This window comes from Columba livia, chromosome Z (genome assembly GCF_036013475.1).
Source record: "Columba livia isolate bColLiv1 breed racing homer chromosome Z, bColLiv1.pat.W.v2, whole genome shotgun sequence".
Classification (NCBI taxonomy): domain Eukaryota; kingdom Metazoa; phylum Chordata; class Aves; order Columbiformes; family Columbidae; genus Columba; species Columba livia.
The window spans coordinates 21,514,339-21,533,078 of NC_088642.1; the positions used below are offsets into that span (position 1 = coordinate 21,514,339).

General features: G+C 36.7%; 2 protein-coding genes and 1 long non-coding RNA gene across 7 annotated transcripts in view; 1 reads left to right on the forward strand and 2 right to left on the reverse strand.

The window, feature by feature from the left end:
* Positions 1 to 5,180, reverse strand: part of CPLANE1 (ciliogenesis and planar polarity effector complex subunit 1) — a 54,500-nt gene extending 49,320 nt beyond the window's left edge. For all 5 annotated transcript variants that reach the window (XR_010469274.1, XM_065047577.1, XM_021295334.2 and 2 more), the window contains exons 1-7: positions 5,053 to 5,180; positions 4,214 to 4,365; positions 3,301 to 3,436; positions 2,989 to 3,108; positions 1,911 to 2,137; positions 1,472 to 1,578; positions 434 to 590 (exon numbers count right to left, since the gene is read on the reverse strand). Coding sequence is in view for 4 of the 5 variants with exons in the window: in XM_065047577.1 (XP_064903649.1) it covers positions 434 to 590; positions 1,472 to 1,578; positions 1,911 to 2,137; positions 2,989 to 3,108; positions 3,301 to 3,436; positions 4,214 to 4,294 (828 nt within the window). In the remaining variant the exon portion in view is untranslated. The remainder of the gene's footprint in view (positions 1 to 433; positions 591 to 1,471; positions 1,579 to 1,910; positions 2,138 to 2,988; positions 3,109 to 3,300; positions 3,437 to 4,213; positions 4,366 to 5,052) is intronic.
* A 105-nt stretch (positions 5,181 to 5,285) lies between these two features.
* Positions 5,286 to 9,221, forward strand: LOC110362994 (uncharacterized). The gene is made up of 3 exons (XR_010469275.1): positions 5,286 to 5,590; positions 5,893 to 6,039; positions 9,132 to 9,221. It is a non-coding gene; the product is annotated as an uncharacterized LOC110362994 (long non-coding RNA).
* The window catches only part of NUP155 (nucleoporin 155), a 31,437-nt gene continuing 21,341 nt past the window's right edge, over positions 8,645 to 18,740 (reverse strand). The window contains exons 23-35 of the mRNA XM_065047581.1: positions 18,016 to 18,207; positions 17,200 to 17,338; positions 16,468 to 16,603; positions 15,893 to 16,046; positions 15,518 to 15,622; positions 15,273 to 15,427; positions 14,671 to 14,800; positions 14,289 to 14,402; positions 13,687 to 13,807; positions 12,585 to 12,695; positions 11,203 to 11,339; positions 10,361 to 10,461; positions 8,645 to 9,080 (exon numbers count right to left, since the gene is read on the reverse strand). Of these exons, the coding sequence (XP_064903653.1) occupies positions 8,942 to 9,080; positions 10,361 to 10,461; positions 11,203 to 11,339; positions 12,585 to 12,695; positions 13,687 to 13,807; positions 14,289 to 14,402; positions 14,671 to 14,800; positions 15,273 to 15,427; positions 15,518 to 15,622; positions 15,893 to 16,046; positions 16,468 to 16,603; positions 17,200 to 17,338; positions 18,016 to 18,207 (1,734 nt within the window). The 3' untranslated portion in view covers positions 8,645 to 8,941. The remainder of the gene's footprint in view (positions 9,081 to 10,360; positions 10,462 to 11,202; positions 11,340 to 12,584; positions 12,696 to 13,686; positions 13,808 to 14,288; positions 14,403 to 14,670; positions 14,801 to 15,272; positions 15,428 to 15,517; positions 15,623 to 15,892; positions 16,047 to 16,467; positions 16,604 to 17,199; positions 17,339 to 18,015; positions 18,208 to 18,740) is intronic.

Here is an 18,740-nt window from a genome sequence, read left to right on the forward strand (position 1 = left end):
CATATTTCTGTCATCATTAACACTAAAAACTACATTAAGATTTGGCCTCTGAGTTGTTAGAAGGAAAAACATCATGAGGCGGGAGCATAACCTCCAATACATATGAGGCTTAGGCCTGACTGAGAATCATCCAGACTCTGCAGATACAACGCAGTAACTGACATTAATTTATTACTGTACTTCTTGGAGATTAGAAGCAATGGAGGAGCTTACATGGATTTCTTAACTGAATAACAGCATTCAAAAAATTACAGACAAAAATTTACTATTATTAAAAAAATTACTATTAGCTATGGATATCAATGTAGATATAAACACATGTATCAATAAGAATGCTGAAAAATCACTTCTAAAAATGTCTTACTAAATCCTTGTTACCACTTTGTTCAAACGGAACTATTAGCTTAAATAATATATTGTCTATCCTTCATACCATTGGATCAGTTTGATTAATAGCTACTGCAAGCAGAAGTCCATCTCTGGCAAATGCACATAACAAAGCTCCTCTTGACTTTACAGACACACAGTGAGGAACCAAATCAACAAGAGAACAAGTCTGCTGTACCCAGTGGATCTGGTATGGCAACGAACTGAATACAAAAAGAAAAAGGAAAAAAGACAACATCACCAAGAGGTTACTTAATTATACTAAATGGGATGATTCATATATAGTAAAAAACCATGCAAGACAGAAACACAAAGCATGAACAACAATTTAAAAAAAACATCTATTTTTCTTCAGAAACTTTACAATGAAAAATATTTTCTATTTACACAAATTTAAACACTATGTCTGAGCACTGAGAATTATTTTTATGGGATTACAGCAATATGTATAGAATAGGCAAATAAATATAGATGCATGCCATGTAATTAAGGCACTCACATTCTAGCCAGGAACAGCTTCCTCAAAAAGTATAACATCAGCCCACACAGGAATACTCAGAATTCAAAAATAAAAGTGAACAGTATGCTGCTCTGAACAAATAAATCATGGATGCCCCATCCCTGGCAGTGCTCAAAGTCAGGCTGGACTGGGCTTCCAGCAGCCTACCTAGTGAAAGTTTTCTTGCCCATGGCAGGGGTGGTGGACTAGATGATCCTTAGACATCCCTTTCTACCCAAGCCATTCTATGATGCTAAAAAGATTCTAAACACGTATACACGCAGTTTTATTTAGGTGTAATTCAATCATGAAGTATGGAATACATACGTAAATATTGCTACAATAACCACATTATAATACTTTAAAAATACCATATATGGACAATATATATACATATATGGACTGATTATGCATATATAATGTAGCACACTATGAGCATACACATGCAAACATATGTAGGTGCTTATAACCATAAGCTACTTGGACATTAATGTAAACGTGTTCAACTGAATCCTAGCTCTAAGGCACTTCATAATAAAAGTCTTCCTCTTAAGCTAATGTAGCTTCAAATATCTTTGAACTTACCTAACATATTTAAAGCTGTTTTCATGCCATTGAAGAAACAAAAATGTGAGCACCAAACATTCTCCAGAGTAAAACACAAAAGAACACAAACAGCAATCACCCAGTATCTGTGGACAAAACCAAAACAAACACAAAAACCTGGTTACACAATTTTCACTTTAAATATTTATATACTTGAATCAATAACTATTACAATTCAGATTGAACAGCAATGTTGTCATTCAGAAACAGAAAGACTGGCAAGAATACTACTGGGCTAGATAAACTTCAATCTGATCCAGTGTGGTTGCTTTTATGCTATCATTAAATCTAATATGAACTGAACTGAATTACACACTACACCAAAGAAGCAGACAGTGCTCTCAAAATACACTGTAGTTTCTGGGGCTATAATTTACTTAAGAGACTAAATGACTGCCTTAGGGCTTTTTTTATTTACCTCATTTTGCAGGAAAGCAGCATGCACTCCAATTTCCTTTTCTTCAATAGAAGGCAACATGACTGATTCATCAGGCAAAATTTGTGTCCAACGCCCAGAAGAATTTTTATGAGAAGATGTACTTTCATGTTCCGTGCTCTCCCACAATAAGACACATGCTGTAGGAGTAGTTAATAGTGCCTTTCTTCCATCTCCAGATACATATAAGTACAATTTCATCAAACAGTCTGGGAAAAAAACCAAGAAACAGAACAATGTGGCAGAATATTTTCTGCTCCCCTGTTAGATTTAGATTTAAAAAGAAAAGAAAAAAGGAGGTTTCTCCTCTATCACAAGAAATCCAAACTGACACCTTAACTATCGTTGATTTCCACCTTCATCACTGATAGTAGACCTTGCACAGCAGTAATGTCAGGTAAGACTCCCATGTTGATGCATTTAATGACTTGTCTTTCTCACCAGACTCAACCACTAGAAATTGTTTACCAAGATTGTCTTTCTTGAAATCCACCTTTCATGAAAATGATTAATAAATGCATAACTATTACCTTCAGCTCGTAAATGCACTAGAGATCTTCCCTGAAATGACAAAATTGCTTGTACAATACTTCACTTTACAACCTGCCATCAGTGAGATTATTCAATATGTGACCATATTTTATATTTAGGTTTGCAAATATGTGCCTTTACATTATTCTCTCCAGTTAGCATTCCTCATAAAAACTTACCTACAGAATAAACTTCAAATTATGCGCATAGGGTTTACATCAGATGTATGTCTGCTTTAAGGTATTGATAACCTAGTAAGGAATGTTTTTCTACAGGTGAAAACTAACCATTAAAAAATAAAATATTTACTGTATTTTAAAATTAATTATTATTCACAGGAGATTACTAAATTGAAAAAACTATTCCATTCAAGTGACGGAAAGGGCATGTGTCAAAGTTTAGCTAGCACACAAATTACAGGAATGCAAAACAAGGTGTGAATATAGCTTTTACATGTGTGATAACACTTAAAAAGGAAACCACTTTCGCTCTGTTCCATTTTCCAAAAGACTAACTGAAAAAAACCTACCTTGTGCTGCTGCAACTATTTTCCTAGACTCTTCAGTTGCCGGCACAATATTCAAGCAGTCCTGATCTTTATTCCAAAGAAATAGCTCTCCTGTTTTAAGAATTCCTGCCAACCAAGCACCTGTGTTCATTGGGGGGAAATGTTTTGAAGAATATTATTGTGAAGTACTTAAAATTACTTTGCTTGCATCTTAGCCACAGTTCTAAGGCTGACAGTGAACTGGCAGATCCTTTAGATACTCTATCTCCCTGAACTGTTACAACTACAAATAAAGTAATAGGAGTTTATAATAAATAAGCTATTATACTTAACCATTTCTTGATGTTGTTAAAACAACTACATTTTTCAACAATGACTGCAGCCGAGGGATTTTCTTCTTTGTTTTCCCTGATGCTAGGTTAATTTCATTTATATGTTTATCATCTAGAAGAAAAACAGCCTCTTTTTCCTGTTGAAAGAAAAAAGGAACATTTCATTCTTTAAAACATTATTTTGCTTGAAAGTCTGCAAAATAATGCAGAGAAAATATGTTAGGCAATAACACTACTCATAGTAATGATATTACAACTGCAAACACCATATTAAGTTCATTCTTTGATATATTTGCTTTACAGTACTTTACACCTTGCCATCAATCTGCATTTATGATTAATGTTTCACAAGTTTCAAACTATGCAAGTAATTTTGCAATCATTATTAAAACTGCCAGCAAATGATGGACAACAACAAATCAGAAACTAGCTATCTCATCTTGCAGTGTTTAATGTAGTGAGATTTTTGCCAGTGATTTCAATAGAAGAAACTGGCCTTAAATAGTTGCCTACTTAAACTCAAATCATATATTAGAAGAAAAAAGAAATAGCCTCATTTTATCAAAAAAAGCTTAAGAAAGCAGGTCTTTCAACAAATGTAGGATGGAATGGGAAAAAAAAATTAACCATTTCCAACAATGTAGTGTAAAAAAGGTTATGAAAAACCAGAACCATCTAAACAACAACCTTATATAGGAGGAAAGTCTTCTGGGAAAAACAGAAAACCAAAACAAAAAAAGATTCCCCATTGTTTATCTGAGAAATGCTGACTCTCCAGCCTCAAGTCAATAAGATTTCAGTAACTCCTAAGTGGAATATGTTTCTTACCCCCTCCCTGTGTATGGAAGTGCAAGTATTATATAAAAGATTACTTTTTGCAGAATTTTATTTAAATATAAGTTAATTACAGTTACCTGTCCAATCCATGAGATGCGAGGCCACGGTTTTCTTTGCTTGATGCATGTAGAGATAAGAACATCTAGCTTAATCTCCATTCTTATTACACTTCTAGGTAACCATTACAAAGAAAAGCAAATAGTAGATTTTTCACATATCAATAGAGAATCTGAAAAAAGAAAACAAAACAAAAGAAGTTTTTATTTTTGCGTTGTGGGAGTAGAAGATGAGAATCTAGACACAAACTCCTAACTGCAGCAGCTTCCTGGTAAACAAACATAACCGAGGCTTACCTATACTTCCAAACTAAAACAACTATTTTCATTCAGGTAGCTCGAGGCTATTTGCAGTTCGGCCGTGCAGATTACACGCTTGCTCCTGAAGGAGTCGAGAAAGAGGAGCCAAGACCCTCAAGCACCTCGCTAAAAGCTCTAATAAGAACGCAGACGGTGAGGAAAACATACCACAGCCTCCTAAGAGCAAGCGATCAGACACGCAAGCCAAACCCCAGCTGGGCTCCCCGGGCAGATGGAGGCGGCGGGAGGACGAGCTCCCGCCTCGGAGCCGCCTCAGGCCGCGGGGTGACGGACCGCGGCGCCGCCCGCCACCGAAGTGTATCAGCTACGATGCCTCACGCTTCGGGGTGCGCACAGCCCCCGAAGCGAAGCAGAGCACGGAGAAGCCGCTCCCGCGCGAGCAGGCACTGAGGAGAGGACGAGTGTTTCCCTCCCGCCGCCACCCGCAAGCCTCCCACTGCCACTGCTGCTCGAGTCAGGGCGGGGACGGTCCCTCCGGCAAACTCCGTCCCTCAGGACACAGACAAAGGAGGGCGGTAGGTGCCCAAACCGATGCTCACCACAGCTGCTGATGGGGAACCCACATCAGATCGAAGCCCCACACCCGGCGCCCCCCCAGGCCGCGCTCCGCGCCTCGGCACACGGGCGGCCGCCAACAGCCGGGGGCGGGGCCCGTGCAGCACAGTGCGCAGGCGCGGGGCCGAGCCCCGCCCTCTGGGCTGGCTCCGTTCGGCGGCCGCCGCGGTGGGCGCTGGCTCGCTGGCGGGAGGCCCGCTCGCCACACGGCGGCTTCGGGGCTGTGTGCCCGGGACACCCGGCCAGGGTCAGCGCACGGCTGTCCTCCGCCGCTTCGCCTCCCAACCTGCCGGCCTGGCAGGCTGCGTAGGAGTCTTATGCGTTTGGAGAAAACTGACCACGGAGACAGCCGGGCACTGCACAGTGGCTGTGGCGGTCAGTCCAGGGGTGATAAGGCGACTGCTGAGGTTCCACGGGGAAAACCTGCATCGCCATCGGCCGTCGGAGGAGAGGGCTAAGTGACTATAGGAGACCAACCCTCCCTATCGGATACAGGAATTCAGGTGAAACACAAGAAGTAGGGTGAGCATTCACTTTCATCTCTTGAAGAAACGCCTTATGGTTCCCTTAAAGCACTTATGCCCTTAAACAACTTGAGACCAAGTCCTTTTTTACCTTCCCTTAACCACAATCTTGATCAAAAATGAGTAACGTTGGGACAAAAAAAACCCCACAACCAACTAAAGTAATAATGCAATTGTTGACAATTTTGAATTTTGTTAATAAGTGGTTCACATTCATGTTGCTCAGTTGCATCTGTGTGCTTTTCACCACTGGTTTCCGCTACCTGCATTAATCCACCCAGCTCTCTCCTCTTACCCTAGGCTTCCACAGCCACCCAAATTTAAACTGGGAAACAGAACCCACCCTTTCTCCATCTGAGTGCAGAGCAAGTGCTACGAACACAGAAGGCAATGTTTACACTGAAATTACCTGCAATCATCTGAAAAATCCAAAAGATAACTCTTAAGGTACTTTGAAATGGTCCAGCTTTGGAAAAACCTGTAATATTTCCAGAGGCATTATTATTCATTAACTGGGAAAAAAAAAAAAAAAAGAGAGAGAAAAAAGAAGGGGGAAAAAATAAGAGAGCTGAAACTCTGTGACTTCTGCTTGTTCCAAACTTTCCAGTCATTTATCCAGATCTGAAAACAGAAATAATCTACTTACCTAGATTATGGAATATGGCTCAACAGAACATACTTTTGTGAAAATATTAAAATTTAGATGAAAAAAATTACATAGATAGGCAAGACTTGGGACAACACATATGGAGTATGAACAGAACCTGCAATAACAAGACTGGGCTGAACATAGATGACATCCTTCGTGTGAAACACAGCCATCAGCAGAAAAAGAAGCCCCAACTTGTCATATCTAAATATAGTATACTTTTAATGGAAAGATGCAGCTCTTTCCCAGGATGTACAGTAATTCCTCTATTTAAATACGTAGTGAGGAAATTTCAACACTGACAAAAGAGAAAAAGATTAAGATTTCAGCTCTATTTTGATTTAATAAGAGGTAAAAAACAGATGTATTCTAGTTTACGTATCACTTCGCTGTGTGAATTGTGTTCCCCAGGGATCAGTATCAGTACTGGGGCCAGTTCTGTTTAATCTCTTTATCAATGACCTGGAGGAGGGTAGTGAGTGTACTCTCAGTAATTTTAAAAGTGACACCAACCTGCATGGAAGTATTGATCTGCTGGAGGGCAGGAAGGCTCTACAGAGGGATCTGGACAGGCTGGATCAATGGGCTGAGGCTAATTATATGAGGTTCAACAAAGCCAAGTGCCAGGTCCTCACTTGGGTCACAACAACCCCAGGCTTGGGGAAGAGTGACTGGAAAGCTGCCTGGCAGAGAGGGACCTGGGGCTGTTGGTCAACAGCAGCTGAACATGAGCCAGCAGTGTGCCCGGGTGGCCAAGGCAGCCAACAGCATCCTGGCTTGTGTCAGGAATAGTGTGGCCAGGACCAGAGAAGCGATCATCCCCCTGTACTTGGCCCTGGTGAGGCCCCACCTCAAATTCTGTGTTCAGTTTTGGCCCCTCACTACAGGAAAGACATTGAGGTGCTAGAGAGAGTTCAGAGAAGGGCACTGAAGCTGGTGAGGGCTCTGGAGCACAGGTCTGATGAGGAGCAGCTGAAGAACTGGGGCTGTTCAGCCTGGAGAAAAGGAGGCTGAGGGGAGACCTTATCACTGTCTACAGCAACCTGAAAGGAGGTTGTAGCATGGAGGGTGTTGGTCTCTTCTCCCACATAGCGAGTGACAGGAGAAGAGGAAATAGCCTCAAGTTGCACCAGGCAGGTTCAGATTGGATATTAGGAAAAACTTATTCACGAAAGGGGTTGTCAGGCATTGGAGGAGGCTGCCCAGGGAAGTGGTGGAATCACCATCCCTGGAGGTGTTTAAAAGGTGTTTAGATGAGGTTCTTATGGACATGGTTTAGTGCTAGAGTTAGGTTATGGTTGGACTCAATGATCCTGAGGGTCTCTTCCAACCCAGTGATTCTATGATTCTCTGGCTGAAAATCATCAGAATATACCTGGCAGTTCACAGGCAAAGGAAATTAATGGGTGTATTTTAAATAAAACTTCAGAGCATAGTAGTCAGATAAAGGTAAAGGCTGTAAGTAGATAGCTTCCATGTAAATGTCTAAATCTGCAGGCATAAAGATACTTGCTTCTTTACCACATTAAAAATCTCTCTAAACTCTGTCATTATTTACTTACGTGAATAAGTTACTTGAGAAAGTCTAAAGACCATCGTGAACTGGCAATTTCTTGTGCATGTTATATAGAGTTTGTGTTGCTGAATACATACACAATGCACAACAGTAAAACAGAGACAGAATAAATTTCCTTGTAGGAAGAGATTTAAAATCTTAGGAAGCATGCATAGAGGATGATGCATTGGCTTCGCTTCTTTTAAGGAATATACACTATTTGGTGCTTTTGTGCATGTAATGGAAGTAAGAGAAGTCACTTCTTGATTTCTTTTTGATTTTAACAGATACAACATACTTATTAAAATGGATATGGAAAATAATTTGATGAGCTTTTAATTCTGTTATTTTACTTCCAATACAAATGAGATTGCTAGTTTCTGCAATTTCATCCCAAACATTCTATTTACAGAGGCAGGTAAGAGAAGTTACTTCTTGACTTCTTTTTCAATTTTAACAGATATAACATATTTATTAAAATGGATAGGGAAAATAGTTTGATGGGCTTTTAATTCTGTTCTTTTACTTTCAATACAAATTAGATTGCTAGTTTCTGCAATTTAATCCCAAACATTCTATTTACAGAGGCAGCTTGTGTGTAAAGTGACCGTTATGAAATAATAATTATCTTTGTTACTGAAAGATCTGCCAATAAACTCAGGGAGAGATTTAGGACTACATCACTACTCCCCAGTATGATGGCCTTTACATGCCCTTTTATCATCATCTTACCTTCTGCAGTTGTCATTTCTATTTTGATACTTGTAAAATAGCTGTCATGAAGATTTTTACATCCTACTCTCCTCCTTTACTTTACACTAAGAAAAGTAAAAAAAAATTTCCAAATATTTTTAATCTTCAAGGAAAAGATCACACAATGTATTTTATTTCAACAGTATTAAAAACAAGCTTTCCATCGTTAAAAAAATTGGTAGTAGTAAAAGGAACTCAATTTGTCACATTTACTTTACAACTCACAGATACCTTTGGAATAGCACGAATACAGGCCACACAACTGGTAACTGCAGCAGGAGATACAGCTTTCTCAGAACTTCTTTCTGAGGATTTGTTCTTTCAGAGATTCAGTGCAGACATCTGAACTTTTATCACATAGTTTATCTGAGATTTATTATTATATTAGTCAATCACTGAAGCCGTTCTAATTTAGCTTGTAGTGATTTAAAATTTCCAATAGTAGTCTGCACCACTAGTGTTGGGCTCATAGACTGAAGTTCAACCAGGTAGCAACTAACAGCATCCAAGCAAACATTTGTGAATCGTCGCCTGTAAAGAAAACAGAATAATAATGAGCTCCTTTTTGTTTCTGTGTATTAGAATTCATCTGAAATAGAAAGTGAGCATTGATATTTAATGAAATAACATATCAGCAAGACATCTCTCAGCTACTTGTAAGTATTTAACTATTTATTAGAAATACTTATTTTTGAAATAGAATGCTTGTGACCAAGGCATAATGGGAAAATAAATAAATAATTACTATTTATCTAATAATAAACAATGAAATGATACAGTTAAGGGCAATGTGAAATCTTTAATATTTAGATATTACTTTACCTATTAACGTAACCAATGTACAAGTTGTTAATTGAGATAGAAATTTAAATATCTAAAATTAGTATCAGACTACAACAATTTATGTACTAATATCTAAGCAGATATTAAAATTAGAAAACATTCACTAAGGCTCTAATAAGTTTGAATGTTTAAATCAGATAAGCATAAAAGACCAAAAACATGGGAAAAGACAGATGTATATGTGAACTGGGGACATTTGCATGTATATTTTCAAGAGAATCAGAAAAAAATATGGTTAGAAGTATTATCAAGACCTTGCCTAGTTCTGCTTACTGTGACAAGATAGTTCTAACTGAAGTTTGTATAGTCTATTCATAAAAGTTGCAAAAGCTAAAGATTCCATAATATGCAGGCAACTTGTTCATGCACATAGCTATTCTTCTAGCTAAAAGCTTTTTATATTATTAAACCTAATAATTATAGTATTCATATTAAATTAATTAAATTAATATTAAAATCTTGCTGCAGACTAAGCTAAATTTTAGTCCTGGAGACTGATTCATCACCAACCTCTTAAAAATAATTTGGGAAGATCTATCCTCAGGCTTTATCTCCTCTTTTCCAGAATACAAGAACTCAGTGCTCCTAGCCTTCCTTCATTAAACAATTCATTGTTTCATTCACAAAATGCCAGATTCTCATTTTTCCCCACTTTTCCCAGATTCCCTCAAATTTGCCTGTATTACTGCTTAAAGTATGTTCCCAAAATTTACAAAATAATCCTCTCAGTTCCTCATGAATCTTCAGTGAAGTGGAGAAAATTCTCTTTCTTGAGGTAGTTTATAGGGAGTATCCTACCAGCTTCTACCAACTGGTTTTAAGTGAGGAGTCTCAGTATTTATTTCCTAGTGGTGATTACTAAGTTCACCCAAAAGAAAAGAATAAAAGCTTTGGGGATTGCTGAAGTGCAGTGCTTTAGGATATTTTCTATCTTTCACTATTTATTATTATATAGTTGCCTTTCTTACCTCAGGAGTACTTTGGTTGGATCTTGTGCATATCCTGATAACAGTAAATGAATACACTCTAAAAGGTGTAGAGGTTTTTTTATTCTATTCCAATATGGGTCCTAAAAAAAAAAATCCAAAATATTAAGGAGACAAATATTAACAAGATAAGAAGAAGTACCCTCTGTGTGTGTGTATAAACAAATTGTCAGATGTGGTAATTATTTATTCATTGTAACAAAAATATAACAGAAACTGCAATTCTATCTTGATCTATATTAAGTCTATAATTTACTATTTTGACTTTTGACTACTAAATCATATATAAATTTAACTCAGTTTTCCATTTCCAAACACTCTGTAAATTAATAGATTTTAGGAAGTTCTGAATGCCTTACATTGTAAGGAATCTGGGTAAAAAGTAAATTCTCTTTGTTTTAATTCTGTTTAAGCTTGTTTTACAAACCAAAAGTTAAAAATATGACTTTCTTATTCTTTATGCCTACTGCATCAATAGATTAGACAAGATGCAGCAATACAGCAAATATTAATCATTAACAGGAAACAAGATTAATATATTCAAAATATGCTGCTCCTTCTACAACATAACAATTCTAATCCTACTTAATCCTAAATCAGATTTAGGTAAAGTAAAAGGATTAACAATTTTCCTTATATTTTAAGATTGAAGTGAATAAAGTCAACAGGGGAAAAAAAGCAGCATGAAGGGCCTTTGAATCAAAAAAAGCTATGAAATTGATATTTTGATATATAACACCTTACATTATTTTGTGCTTCCTGCTAAAGACAGACCTTAATAGTAGCTGAAAACAAGATTTTTACGTTGTGGTTATTTTCCTTACCCGTGCTTTAAATAACTGATCATATACTTCCAGCAGCCTTGGCAATGGCACTCCAATTTCTTGCATGGTGTATGTTACAAAACCTAGATCCCAGTTCAAAGTGCAGACCTGTTGCTCTAGAAACTGCACTAAAAAATCTGGAGGACAAAAATAACGGGATGTTTAGATTCCAGCTTGCTAATGGGGGTCTAGCAAAGAAAGGCATTTGAAGACAGAAAATTAAAGCTTGGAATAAATCACTTTCTACACAGTTAGTCCTTTTCTCCTGTGAAACACAAGTAATAGCTTGCCCCATTATGCACTCAGGGAAGGATATGCTATCAGCAATCCATGACAGGGATTATTCATACTATGTACTTTATTACAGTTCTGCCATGAACTATGCTGTTAAGAAAAGTTCATTAACTTTCATTTCAGCACAAAAGAGCATACTATCATTTCATATGCTAGAAAAGCCAGCAACACTAGTGAATATTTTACTACATTTAACTGTCAGTAACAATTAACAATACGCTGACAGCACTATATTTTCTTTTACAAAACTAGAATATGATAAAAGGACACTTAGTGCTGAACAGGATGTTTTCCAGGCTTCTATATAATACCAAATTCTCAAAACATCTGAGCATCTCCAAAGCAGAAAGATGCTCCAAAAAGGTTCAAGAAATCTGAATTCTGATTTTAGCATGTGCCCACGCAGATGGCAGTGGATACTTCAAAAGACAGCAGATAAAAGTTGCTGCCTAAAATCTTACTATATGTGTATATATACATTTTTACTTTGGACTTTGATAAAAACAAAGTTTATTACTTTCTAAAATGGGATCTACTAAATCATCCAAAAATAACTGCTGCTGCCTTCTAAGCTTCATTTACTTTCCGTTCAGGGTGAAAAACTGTAAAATTCCTGGATAAATTCTAGGAAAAACTACACCTGTAAAAAATGTAATGGTTTAATAATCATACAATAATATTTTGTTTACAAAATAGGCCAATAGGAATTCAATTTCTAATTTTCGTCTAACCTCCCTCTCCTGAATCCCCTATCAAAAGTCACTGTCATAACAATGCTTTTGTTCCCAATTTCTGGGAGAAACTTTAAAGTACTACTCAGCTATCCTCAAGATCAGCTCCATCACTACTGACAGCTGAAATAATTTATTTCTTCAGCTACAATGAAAAAACCATCACAAATAGCTACAGTAATTATGTATCACAAGCATGTAAGAATGTATCACAAAATTATCAATATTCTTTCTTCCTAGAATTTAAATGAGAAACATTTCCTAGGTTAAAACCTTTTTTAAGAGACTAAGAAAGGAAAGCTGTGATCCATTCATGTAATCTGTATGTCTATTTACTATGCAGGCCAAACAACTTGCCTAAAGGAAAGTAACGAGGTGTTCCAACATATATCTTTCCAAGCAATACCATCTTCAGACTAAGTTCTTGCATTCTGTCAGCGGGGCTCAGAGACACACTCTTGCTCAGCTCTGAAAGGGAAAGAAATCATTTAGAGAGAACTTCAGGGAAAAAGTTGCACATTTATACACAACTACTCTGTGTATAAAGTACTCAAGTACTCAAATTTACTACTAGCACATCAAAATCTTTTGCTATTGTCAGTGCAAAATCAGCATGTGGAAGTGCAAATGCAACTTTTTTTGGTGTGTGTGTATGTACATTTACAGATCTTAGTGTTCCCTTGAAGTTCTGTGCAAATCTACTTAAAAAAAATCCAAAGAACAACAAAAACAACCTGACCCCAAAACCCTACCACCAACCCAACAACAACAAACTCAGAAGAAAACCACTAGCACATGGCTTTTCCTTCAAATCACTGTCAGTGTTGTTTGCACAATAGCAACTGCAAGCACAAAATCCAAGAAAAAACAAACATAATTAAAAAAAAACCCCAGAAACAGAAAGATAGTGAATTACAAACTCTTTTGTTAAAGGGTGAGGAAGATTTACTACAGCCAAGAGGCAAGGCTTGCAGAACTATGTCTGCTACTCTGCTTCTCAATACATGGACAAAACCCTTACGCTTCTAGTCCTGTCAGCATTATAAAAACACAGAACTCCCTGAAGATTCTTTAATTTCTGTAATGATAAATGTAACATTTTTATTCTAATTTCCTAATAGTGAAATCTTCAGACAAAATTTTTCTATATATCATGGAATCTTAGAACAAGAAGGGATGAAATTACTTCAGAAATGTTATCTAGAATGGGATTATTCAAGCCATATAGGCAATATTCTCCAACACATATGTGTAAAAATATTACTTTTCTGTCCTTCGGGCATACAAGCCGAAGGCACACAAGTATAGTTAACTATACTTACCAAATTTATCATGGAATAGTCCAGAAAAGATCCACTTGGACAGCATATCAGTAGCAGTACAGTTAGTCTTAAAAGCTCTAATTGTATCATTTTCCTACAGTTCTAGTTCGTACTACTCCTTGTTCACTAAGACATACCTTTCTCAATGATTTCTTGCCAGAGTGTTTGCACCAAGATAGGATCAGAATGACCCGCACAATGTATAATTGCAAGCTTGCATTCTGAGAGCTTAAAAGGATCAGCAAATTCTCCATACAGCTGAAAGAAAAATTATTGGGCTTTAAATTTCAAGTAGGATAAAAAGGACATTTTAATATTCAGCTTTTCTTTATTTTGTGTGGTGGACATCAGACTAGTAATAGTGCAACCCAAGTAACCATTGTCAACACTAAATTATTTTTTTTTTTTTTAGTACATTTAGTTTCACTTCTTAACTTCAATCCCCAATTTTATATGAAATTATAAATACTAACAGTAATTTTCTAACAATTTTCCCAATAAATGAATAAATCTAGGAGACTTAATAACAAAGATAAACATGGAAGAAATTAAAGTACTAAAGACTGGAGGAATATTAAAGTACAGAAAAAGACAGTCTTGCATAACGTTCTGAGACAATGCCAAACTGTCCATTACTTTTCCTAGTCAGCATAGGAACATCCTTTGCAAAACATTTCATCCCCAACTCTCCAAATGTTATAAATTTAGAAACTGAAAAATACGGAGAAATTTTCATCACCTTGGTTATATCCATCAGCTCAGCATCAAGCTGGGAGATTGCATCTTGCACTGAAGAGTGATGGGAATACTGCCGTTGTAATGTTTCTTGTATTTGGAGCTGGATCCTCGCAACCTTGTTTAAAAACAAAAATAAAATATGTCAAGACTGGATTAGTTTAATGAAAGCTTAAGAATACACTCAGAATTCACTTTAACTTATTTAAATGTAGAAGTGTTACTGTCTTTCATCTCAGAGTCTCCTATCAACTGCATAACTTTGCCACATTGTGAAGAAAGCCCAGCAAACTTTCTACAGAACTGGTAATAAAAATGCCACATGCCAATATGACAAAGTGAAATAATGCATTTACAGTGTAGCTTAGATTAATATTTTTTCTTACTTCCATTTTCTCTTCTAGTTCATGTAGGAATTCACCATCTGCAGCTATAGAGGATATGGCAGTGGAACTTTTGGCACTCAAAATGGCACGTGCAATGTATTCAAGACGCTGCTGAAGAGAAATCTCTGTGCTGCAAAGCAAATACACAAAATAAAATGGGGAATTACTATAATTATTTGACAGTTAATTATATTCTAACTAGACTCTGGGAATTAGCACATGACTTCTCCAGATTTTACTAAGTCAAGCAGGACATTATCCAACAATGTAACACCATCTTTGTTGCAGGCTCAGTTCTAGTTCTCTATCCATTGCTCCACAGTTACACTATCACATTACAAAATTCCACATAAGAAATGACCACTTAAGATACAGTACTTAAAACCAGGAAATACATTGCAAGCTAATGTATAATATATAAAATATACATGCAATTTCTTCCCAGTAATTGTTTGGATCAAAAGCTAATATATTCTGTTGACTTAAAATCTTTTTAGCACTGGCCTTTTCTTAAAATGCCTACATGTAAGGCTTTGATTTTAGTTTATTTGGTTTCTAACCAATTAGCTCAATGTATGCAATAGATCACACATAATCCATACCTATGCAGGTCAGCCAACTTAGCCAAGACTCTGGCCGCATTACTAAAATTTCTGTTCTTTTCAAAGTATCTCCACAGTAAATCCATATAACGGACTTTGTTTTGGTCAATCTTGGTCATCCGCACAAGGTAGGGTTCCAAAAACGGGGCAGTAACCTGCAAAAGTCATAAAGATAGCATTTATATTCTTCCTCTCTCCTCTTTTTTAAAGCATCAGCATTATTACAATTAACTCTTTAAGTTCACCTGTAACAGCTTGTCTGTCAAGTCAGCTTGTATCAACCAGTTGTAAAGTGCAATACTGAAGAGTTCATCTGTTGAACGCTGAGCTAGCTTCAGCATTTGTTCAAACTAAGGGAAGAAAAGGCCAAAGCTGTTATTCCAAAAGTGGTTACATTACAGCAAGCACTGAATATGTACGTGACAATACTTAGGTTCACGTTATTTGCATGTCATTGTTTCTACGAACTCTCTATATAAACATGCCAATTTGTGACAAATTTTTACTTTTATCTGCCCCACTAAACTATTCCATAATTTTTTAACAATAACAAATTCTACACCCCTTCAAATCACAGCATTTTTTGGAGTGCAGTCATGATTTTTTGGTTAATTTCTTACATGATGCCCTGCTTCTTCATTGCTTAGCATGTTGGGGTCAGATGACAGCACTGGAGGACCTGGCTTTTTGGGTACGCTTGGAGACTGAGGAGCAGCTTTACTTTGATTCACCAACTCTTGAAGGGTGTCAGTGATGCACTTGTAGCTGTTCAGTCTGTAAACAGAGTGAAATAAAAGCAAAACCTCACACTTTTCCTTGCAACTGTCTATGAAATACTCTTCTCAAAAGTTGTTACTGTGTGCCTTTGTAAACACAATTACTAACATTCGAAAAATCACAGAATGTTGTCAGCCAATTGCCACAATCTAGTCTGTTCTCAATCATCTTTCTAACAATTCTTTCTGTAATATTCAGATCACAATGTTTTCTGCATCTATCAGTTTACCATATGTTCCAGTTAAAGTTGGTGCCATATTAATGAGAAACATGGAAAGCATGCTGGCCAAAACCATCTATACTGTCTTTCCTTATTAAGAAATGCTTGTCGTTACCCTGCATACCTTGCCCAAAAGAGTTACTCTTCTGGTGCCTTGAAATAAAGCACCCCATGTAATAAAGTATTCTGAAAACTTGCCTCTCTTGAAAAGCTTGAAGTCCAACAACATCCTCTTCTGGTTCTCCATTTTTATAGAAATGAAGGCCAAGACCTTGGGGATCTTTCTTCTCTGCAGCTGTAAGAGAGAGTTCTACTACTCCCTCATAGAAACGCACTAAGAAAGAAACAACAAATATTACCGTTCATTATTGTGTGTCACAAAATGGTGATAAACACTTCCATTTTAGCAAGCAATAAAAAAATCTTATTCACTCTGATTTGTGTTGTATAAAGGTCCATGCCTATACTGAACCTGTGGGATTATATGCAAGTTTGACGTTACAGATTTGTACAGAGACTGACATCTTGACTGTTAAAGAAGCTATATCTACATTTGAATTACATACTAGCTTCTACTGAACAAAACTGTATTCAGAACCATACTTCAAACAGCATATTTAGTATAAAACCTTACCTGCAAAAGTACAATAATTTATTTTCTGCTTACATACAACAGTTTTCCTATAAACATTTTTGCCACATATATGAAACAAACGGACACTACAACATGAAATAAGTGGATGGGAATATTTTTCTACAGAAGTAGTTTTTTTGATTGTATGGTGAAATCTAGAAAGGCTTTAAAGAAGAACAGGTTGACGTATATTAATTATAAGAGTTACTAAGTAAACAAACAAAGCAAACAGAAGATGGCACAAAATGATACTATAGAAACTGTTTACCAGAACATGATCAGCAATTGTCTCTTACCTTGCCTATATTGTGCACAAACATTAGCAAGGTCTACTTGATTGCTGATCTTCTGGTATTCTTTCAGTGATTCCCTTAGCATCTTTTCTTTTTCCAATTTGCTTTGAGCCTGTCGAGATCGCTGAAGCAGTTCATTTGCCTATAGACAAATTATGGGAAATGGAAATCATTAACATGAACACATCATGAGCAGATCGTGGATATTGTTGTAAGTTAATGATTTATTATTCCAGACTTCAAAGCTGAAACAGTAGAATCATTATCCTCTCAGAAGCACTCTCATTATTTGATAACACTAAGTTTCTAGCAGAAATGGCAGTAGAGAGAAAGGCTTAAGGCTTAAACAACCAACTGGTTTCCCATTCTCCCCTCACCAGTTACTTTTTCAAATTTATTTGAAGAGCTTCAGAAAGTTTAGTTCTCAAACTCAATAATCTTTCCAGAAATTCGATGAAACGAGAAGACAGAAAATAATAAGAGACCATGCTGAGGAAAGACTGGATTAAGAACATATTTTATCAACATCAGGAAGACCATTTCATTAGACATGACATTGGAGGTAGAGAACCTATGAACACTACAAATAACTGCAAATGCTTCAACCCAGAGCTTGTATAATCTTCAGTATTAATCAACTACAACATAGAAATATGCACACGACCTGCCTTCATTAGTTCTTGTGCTCCTGAAACTACCTAAGCACAATGATCTACCTTGTGCTCCTGAAACTACCTAAGCACAAGCTGCCCAGCTTACCTCATTTGAACATGTTCTAAAGATCTATTGTGGTGCTGTAAAATCTGGAAGTGTGCTTACCTTGGAACACAAAGCATCATCGGTGCTATAAAGAAGAGGACAGATATCTTGCAAGTGGGCAATGATGCCATCCACAGCAGCATTATCTCTGATATAACAGTTTATGAGAGAAGAAATGAGTGCTCCAGTCAACTCTCTGTCTCTAATTACCAAGTCTTTGAAAGCAGTAATCTTTAGATGTTCTTGAAGTTCCTGAAGACAGAATTTAATTAGTTTACCAAAGTTTTTATGTTATTGTTTAGAAATATCACAACATTCTACCAGCTAAATTAACTGTTTCCAGTAAATAAAAACATACAAAACTCCAATGACTGAAGTGTACAGCACAGAAATACATTCTTTAAAACACATTATAAAACAAAATGAAAATAATAAAGAAAGCCCTATCAAGGAAGGCACTAGACTCTTGGATGCCAAAGGATGGCAAGAACTGCTTGAGCAGACCTCTGCCATCTTCACTACGTGTCTATTTTATTTCAGATCTCTGCAAGTAAGAATGAAATTAGCAGTTCCCCTTACTTCACAAGGCACTGCCAGAATGTACAACCTATAAAATGAGTATGTCACAGTTTTTAATAATGGGAACCATCTGAGTACTGTCATAGATTAAAAAAATGACAAACGCATAAAAAGGAGGAATTGAAGAAATTGGAAGTCTGTACTCTTTATGCTTTTTCACAGTAAATTACATTGAAGGTTATTCATTCTTTTTAATTATTAAGACT